The 8136-nt window shown below is 42.9% G+C and overlaps 1 protein-coding gene across 1 annotated transcript; it reads left to right on the top strand.

Annotated features, from left to right (window-relative positions):
* The first annotated feature begins 1049 nt into the window (after positions 1-1049).
* LOC106810435 (60S ribosomal protein L3-like) lies at positions 1050-7643 on the top strand. The gene is made up of 8 exons (XM_014813790.1): positions 1050-1141; positions 2825-3017; positions 3264-3432; positions 3941-4076; positions 5994-6180; positions 6453-6715; positions 7125-7220; positions 7409-7643. The coding sequence occupies exons 1-8, from the start codon at positions 1139-1141 to the stop codon at positions 7571-7573; spliced, it is 1212 nt and encodes a 403-aa protein (XP_014669276.1). The 5' UTR covers positions 1050-1138; the 3' UTR covers positions 7574-7643.
* Positions 7644-8136: the final 493 nt, after the last annotated feature.

Consider the following 8136-nt stretch of genomic DNA (forward strand, 5'->3'; position numbering starts at 1 on the left):
TTCCAGCGAGTGTTCCAGCAACTGGTCAGTGACCCGGTGTGTGTCAGATGAGTTGTCCCAGGGTCTTCAGAAGTTTACTTGCGAGATGTATTGTAGAAACTCTGGGACAAGCGACGTCAATGAACTGCGCTACCACCTGTTCTGCCTGAAGAAAGGAGACGTCGACTTAAATCAGCTGCCACCTTGCAGTGACACCCTTTGCAAACACTCTCTACGATCCAATTACGAGACTGCTCTATGGAGACGGAGTCTGCAAAGATGTCCAGAAATACCATCACCAGTAGGATCTGGTTGGTGCAGGGAACATGGCAAACTGGTCGTCGACTGGATGGATGGGCAGCCGGCTCCGAAAACAGTTCTGGAGCTGCTATCGTGCCAGTGCAGTAGGTTCTGCAAGCTTCCACCGTGTTCCTGCTCTACTAACGGCATGCGATGCACGGACCTGTGTCGGCTCCAGGAATGTACCAACAGATGATGTTGTACCTGATGATGACGATCGCTTTAGGTAAGGGTCTTGTAACCAGTTAAAATATCAAATAACTTTCCACGTGCTGTGTTTTTCGAGAAAAACTGTATTTATAACACGATGGCTATAGTATTACATATGTCTTGTTTGAAAAAAAAAAAAGGTTCTTAATTATTATATATGTGTATAAATCATGGTTGTCATGGCAACTGCCCATTAATCCCACTGTTTTGACAAATATGTAACATGACTCTTTCTTTATATATCAGCGAAGATGATGCTTGAAAACCTCGGACACCAAGGCCAAGTCTCCAATGAGGCAAGTTCTACAATGGCCTTTGAAGGACGATGACAGGCCAAACAGAGGATTGAAACGATTATATAATTAGCTGAATAATTTAAGGGAGCTGTAAACTATTCGTTAGTTAATGCAAATGGTCTGTTCTCATATATGGTTTTTATATATTTCTTTGACTGGTACCCGTCCTTTCTCAGACGATTGATATAGGCCTATATCGAACGTGTGAGAATGGACGGGTACCAGTCTATACATTTCTATGACGGTTGCTGTAACTTCCGGTCTGAATTGCTCAACAGTGACATCTGGCGGAACCCCAATAACAGTGTTTAACGCGAGATCCCGTTCTCTTTCGCAACTCGCGATTCGTAACGATGGTACGTATTTTGCGGTGTCTAGATGAATCTTTAATAGCTAAGTGAAGTCTAAGCCATCGGTTGTTAATTTTGTGATTATTAGGTGTGCATTGTTGTTTGTAGTTGTATATAATATGTACCTTTGTGTCTGTCGTTATTTCTACAGTGTCGAACTAATTTTATGAATGTGCGTTTTACTTCATGCTTTGGAATATGTTGCTAGAGCTGTAGTAGCCGGACCCACAGCCACAGGCACTTGGAGCGCTTCAATAAATTATAATGCTAAATAAATACGAAATCTATTTACTACCAAAGTCTTAATGTTTCTCTATTCTCTTTCACCTATTATTGCCGACAATTTCCTGTAAATGCCGTCCAAATGCTCATCTGCAACACGCGGGCTGCGGTTCAAGGATAGAGAACATGGGTCCCAATAAAACCAATGTCATTTACATCAATATAAATATAATATTATATCAATATAATAGCTAAATAGGTTAGGGTTAGGCACATTGGTTTTATTCGGACCCATGTTCTCTATCCTGGGGCCCTATCTGCAGCCGCACACTGACACATAAATATATAGGAGGTAGGAAAGCGTGCTGCCAAAACTCGCTCGACGCTCGCTTGCAACGAATTCAACACAAATATTCAACCATTCTACTCCATCTTTGTTTCTATTTGAAGGACAGTGTTCACTTGTTATGAAAACATACTGTCTGTTCGTGACCGAGCTGTGTCACACGAAATCACACAAAGCCGGACGAAATTCTGGCGTTCACTCCCGTTGCTCAGTTTATGTAAATGGCTATAGGCGGCGCACTGCATTTTGTGAAACTACCACGCTGCTTTCCAACTCGAGTACGAGCCTCATCAAAGCTGCCAGTGGAGCGTTGCAATAATGCGGCGCAAAAATGAGGCCACGAAGAGCGCCTGTGGGTGTTCCCTGATTCCGACAGTCATTAACATAAACCGCAACGGTAGCGAGCACGAGAATTTCGTCAGGCTTTGTGTGATTTCGTGTGGCACAGCTCGGTTACGAACACAGACAATGTTTTTATAACAAGTGAACACTGTTCTTCAAATAGAAACAAAGATGGAGTAGATGGTCGAATATTTGTGTTGTATTCGTGTGAAATCAAGCGAGCGTTGAGCGAATTTTGTGTATATTTATGTGTCGGTGTGCGGCAGCCAGCGTGTGTTGCAGATGAGCATTTGGACGGCAATAAGAGGTGAAAGAGAGTAGAGAAACATTAAGACTGGTAGTAAATCGATTATGTATTTATTTAGCATTATATTTTATTGATACGCCCCAAGTGCCTGTGGCCGGACCAGCCTGTTTCACGTCGTAGGACTCTTCTATTCGAAAAACATTGCCCTTGTGACTATAAAATAATTTGAATTTCGTAGATAAGCGATCTTGACTCTTGTTACGACATTTGACCTGAGCACTCGCCGCACACTTCTTAACTGCTATAGTATAGGCCTATGCATCGGTATTCTTGTTATAATCAGGCAATTCTTGAAAGTTGACAAACTCCAAAAAATGTGTACGATCAAGAAATAGATATCCGCGATTACTAGTAATATGTAGCCTTATAGCGGAGAGAATGGCTACGCCTGTAGAGCTACGTATATATGTACTTGTTTTCACTAGCACTGGGAGCTCAGTTCCACCAAGTGAAATTGTGGCTTTGTTTGTAGAGTCACAGGAAGTTTTCGGCACCACGTCACGGCCATGTTGGTTTCTTGCCCAAGAAGCGTGCTAAGCGTCACCGTGGTAGGGTGAAGGCATTCCCCAAGGATGACCCATCCAAGCCAATTCACCTGACTGCCTTTATGGGCTACAAGGCTGGCATGACCCACATTGTCAGAGAAGTTGAGAAGCCCGGTTCAAGTGAGTGAACCGTTATGAGTGTTTTACAGGGATACAGCATTTTTATTCGTTATTATATCTATTTATTAAAAGGGATTGATATCACATGCAAGCATATTATAAATCATATATCAACTGTTTTTCATCGTCATTTATTATTGTTGACTGTTTGGTTGAGAAATTCATGATTTTACATTTATGGTGGTCTACACGGTCTAGCGTGATGTGATCGAACTGCATATAATTTTTGTCCATGTGAAATTTTAGAACTGAACAAGAAAGAAGTCGTGGAAGCGGTGACCATCATCGAAACTCCCCCGCTGGTCATTGTCGGTGTGATTGGTTATATCGAAACACCCCGTGGTCTGCGCACACTGAAAACCGTCTTCGCTGAACATCTGAGCGAAGACTGCAGGCGTCGCTTCTACAAGAATTGGTAAGCATTTCCAGTGTGCATGCAGTTAGTGTTTATGGTAGGTGGTGACTGTTCCAGCAGATTGTCAATCGGTGTTTCACCATCAATAACTATTCCAGCAGATTGTCAATCAGTGTTTCATGATAGCTGTAAAAAAAAGTTATACCCATCCATGAGTACCAGTGTTCGTCAGTTTTAGTGTAACTGACCTTCGTGTTGGCGGTGTGTGAAATTGTATTAATCGTTTTTTGACAGCACTCCTTCATTCTCCCCCGTGCAATGTTGCGGGTGAGAAGTGGGCTCCTCTCGGCCACATATTTTGTGATGCTGATGAGCCTAGTTAGTGCAAGGCCTGTGTTCTTGACCAGTGGCCACATTTGTTCTCCCTCAGTTCATCTGTCTGTATCTTCCAAGTCGGATCCACTCATCTCCACGCACGTCCTAGTGTCTCTCTTACCAGGTGATCCTTTCCCGTTGCCTAATATGGTCAAGACGAGGCATCACTGCATTTTTGCCTCCTCCAATAAAGGTACAAGGCCAAGAGAAAGGCTTTCACCAAGTATGCAAAGAAGTGGCAAGATGAGGTCGGAAAGAAGCAGATCGACAGGGAGTTTGAGAAGATGAAGAAGTACTGCACTGTCATCCGTGTTGTTGCACACACACAGGTGTGTTGGTGTACCGGATCAATGATGTATCTAGATTAGTAATAGTTATAATGATTAATCGCAGGGTGGGTGTCTAAATTTTCTATTTATTTTTATAGGTGATTATCCCTATATACGTACAATGGTTACAATGATTTAAAGTTCACGAAATAAGATAGCAACCAAGTATATATTCCCAAAAAGTATGAAAAGCAGACGTCTACACTCTGGTCCTTGCTAGATTACTCTTAATTATAAGGCGCGTTCACACTGACGTTTTTAGCCAGCGCCAAATTTGGCTCGAGCCGAGCGTTCACACGGACGGTTTTTAGCACCAGCTAAATCGGTGGAGCGGTAGATGCCGCGAGTGTCGAACGTGTACTTCGACGAAATAAAGTCCAAAACATAAAAATTCAAAAAATTTGATCAGGATGCACGTTTTCAAGATTGATAATTGAACTCGGAACGGAAGTAAACGCAATCATACACAACACCATCTCGCGACATACTGCCAAAGTATCTGTGAGATATTTGTGCAATAAAATTTATTTGAATTTGACAGACAGTATTCACTTGCGTACGTGTGAACGCTCCGACTCAAACCGGCCCGAGCCAAATTAACCCATTTGGCTCGAGCCAAACCATGACTGTGTGAACGCGGTAATAATAGCAGTGCGTTGAATAATCGGAATACACAAGTTACACTGCATAATTTACATTTGTTTTACACTTTACAAATTGAAACAATAGTAACGATAGCCTCCAGCCGTTTTTACTTTATAGCCTCGTCTACACGACGAACCTTAACTCGAGTTAAGCGTTAACTTGAGTTAGCGATTATGTAGCGTCTACACGACAACACCCGATAGCGATTATTACCGATTTATTATGCATGCGTGCATGTGCACGTATACGTGCGTGCGTACGTGTGTATGTACACGTGCGTTTGCGTGCATGTGTGCATTAGTGCATGTGCACGTACACGTGCGTGCATGTGCAAGTACACGTGCGCGCGTGCACAGGTACACGTTCGTGCGTGCATACATGTGCACGTACACGTGCATGCGTGCATGAGTGTGCAAGTACACATGTGTGAGTGCGTGCGTGTGCAAGTACGCGTGCGTGCGTGTGTACGTACATCGTACTAGTGCTGCCGCCTATCGTGGAGGTTAAGCTAACTCGAGTTAAGCGTCTACACAGGCCTTAACTCGAGTTAGCTTAACCTCGATCGACTGGCAAGGTTAAGCTAACTCGAGTTAAGGCCCCGTGTAGACACTTAACTCGAGTTAAGGTTCGTCGTGTAGACGTAGCTTATATGTTTAAAAACTGTATTTCTTATTGCTTCCCATTCCTGGCTTGGATATTACCATCCCCCCTTCCTTGGTATTGTATCGGGCAAATTTATTAACTTTCCTAGTTGTGTCCCATTTAGCTTGGGTTAGCATTATACTAATACGTGCTACTGCTAATATCGGTCAAACGTAATCCATTTCCATGCAGACGTCACTTGTTTTTAAAGACGCGTTTCCATTTATCCTGTAAGTTTAAGGCTTCCATAAAAAAGTAAATTTTCTTTGCTGCTGTTATTGAGGATAGCTCAAATTTTTTAAATGTGTTGACCCTGGTTAAATTATGTTCGTTGGAGTAGTGTTGATTGCTTTGGTATAAGGTGATGATTTTCCAGCACATGCGCGTCATCTGAGCCAAGCAGCATGTGCCAAACATTGGGTTCCATCTGCGTTCTGCTGCTGGTTCTCCGATCAAGGCATTTTGCGGTTCGGTTTGTGATTTTAATGTGCTTCTGATATACTGTTAAGCAATCGCCGTCCTCCTATACTTGTTGAAAAGTGGGTCCAGCAGGTGTAGTAAATGTAAGCGGTTGTGTTTTGATGTTGAGTATTTTAAGCCTGTGCAACTGACAATTTGGATTGTGTGCAGATGAAGCTTCTGCGTAAGCGTCAGAAGAAGGCACACATCATGGAGATCCAGCTGAATGGTGGCACTATTGCTGAGAAGGTGCAGTGGGCCTGCGACCATCTGGAAAAGGCTGTCCCAATCTCGAGCGTCTTCGCCGCAGATGAGATGATAGATATGGTTGGCGTGACTAAGGGCCATGGATTTAAGGGTTAGTATATTTTTGTGATTTTTTATCTTCTGGATGTTTGGCTGCATTGGTACTACAGTAGGCTGGTTTGCTCGTGATGAAAAATGTGGATACGTGCTTTTTTGCGGAAGCATTCTTACACAACGTGAGTGATGAGATGTCCGCTGCCTTCCTTCTGATGCAAACACCAACTTTAATCATGTCATGGTTGTCAGTCTAAGAGTTGTATTAACTCATTGAGTACTCTGCTTAAAATAAAAGGTTTTGATCATTTTGCGTGCTTTTTATCCTAGGGGTCACCTCCCGTTGGCACTGTAAAAAGCTGCCACGCAAGACACACAAGGGTCTGCGTAAGGTTGCCTGTATTGGAGCCTGGCATCCCAGCAGAGTGCAGTTCACTGTGGCTCGCGCTGGTCAGAAGGGCTATCACCACCGTACGGAGATCAACAAGAAGGTCTACCGTATCGCAGAAGGCATTCACACCAAGGACGGCAAAGTGATTAAGAACAACGCTGCAACCGACTTTGATTTGTCCGACAAGAGTATCACACCAATGGTACATACACTTACTAACCCTGGCATATTGATTAGGCCTAAGAAAAAGAGCTGGGGAAAAATTGGACACGGTAGGCAGGCCAAAAAAAAATTGTATTCTGACATTTCATTGGTACGGCTGGTGTTTCAATGTTTCTCCTGACTGAAGTCTACATAATTGTTTCTTTCCAATAAATCCACATTAAATTGCATCTCATAGACCCATTGATAAGGTTCTGCCATGTTAAAACATTTTAATCGTGTTAAAGCATTTTCTAATGTTTGTGTTCAGAATTCATTATTATTTATTTTTTATAAATGAGATTATTTTATATGCAGGTGCTGTTTAGTCTGGTTTAATAATTTGAGCATGATGAATAGGTGGGTCGTTCATTTGTGTGCTAAATTTGACCTAATTTTGCTGTTTGCAGGGTGGCTTCCCTCATTATGGAGAGGTTAGAAATGACTTCATCATGATCAAGGGGTGCTGTATGGGCCCGAAGAAGCGCATTATCACGCTTCGCAAAGTATGTACACTGAACACATAACCTTTATTAGTTGCTGTTTATGGCCGTGGTGGAATTTATGCAAAGAAGGTGGTTGTCTGCGTTTTGATTGTTCTTTTCACACTGAGTTTATCTGGGCCCGTTGTGCTCTTAATGGTGCTACAAATTGCAGAGTGGTACAGCCTAATGCCTGTGTACATTTCTTGCAGTCTTTGCTGACACATACCAAGCGTGTGGCTGCAGAGCACATCACCTTGAAGTTCATCGATACCTCGTCAAAGTTCGGGCATGGTCGCTTCCAGACTCACCAGGAGAAGCAGGCCTTCATGGGTCCGCTGAAGAAGGACCGGGTAAAGGAGGAGGCAGCTGCATAATCTGTTTCGATGCTACATCGTTATTTTCTTGGGAGAAACGATACTGAAATAAAATAATTTGTGAAAAGAATGTTCATGTTCGTTTAATTGTACTTGTCTTTTGATGTATCGATGTACTTTGCATAGGCATAATAAGCCTATGGTGACACGCACATTTAATGCAATGATTTTGCCGTAAAGTAGCTGTTATTCACTCCTCGTGGTTGTGCTTGTGATAACAAGACTACCCAATTTTTAGCTCACCTTGACATCGTCAAGCTGAGCTATTGCCATTGGTCGTCGTCCGTCAACATTTAGCTATGGTCAACGATAACTCGGGAACTGTTTTACCCAAATGTTTGAAATCGGGTGTAGTTGTTACTGCTATGCTCCCATATTGAACGTCCTATTTTGGAGCACGCCAGTCGCCGTACTTTCCAGCCACGGCAATTTTTTGGCACAAAAAATGGGAATTGCCATTAGTCAGTTCAGGTTCAACGGATTTTGCTCATTTTTAGCTCATCTGACATAGTCAGATGCAGCTTGTAGAATCGCTTGATCGTCCGTCCGTCCGTCCGTGCGTC

The sequence above is a fragment of the Priapulus caudatus genome, unplaced genomic scaffold, assembly GCF_000485595.1.
Source record: "Priapulus caudatus unplaced genomic scaffold, Priapulus_caudatus-5.0.1 Scaffold440, whole genome shotgun sequence".
In the NCBI taxonomy this organism is placed as follows: domain Eukaryota; kingdom Metazoa; phylum Priapulida; class Priapulimorpha; order Priapulimorphida; family Priapulidae; genus Priapulus; species Priapulus caudatus.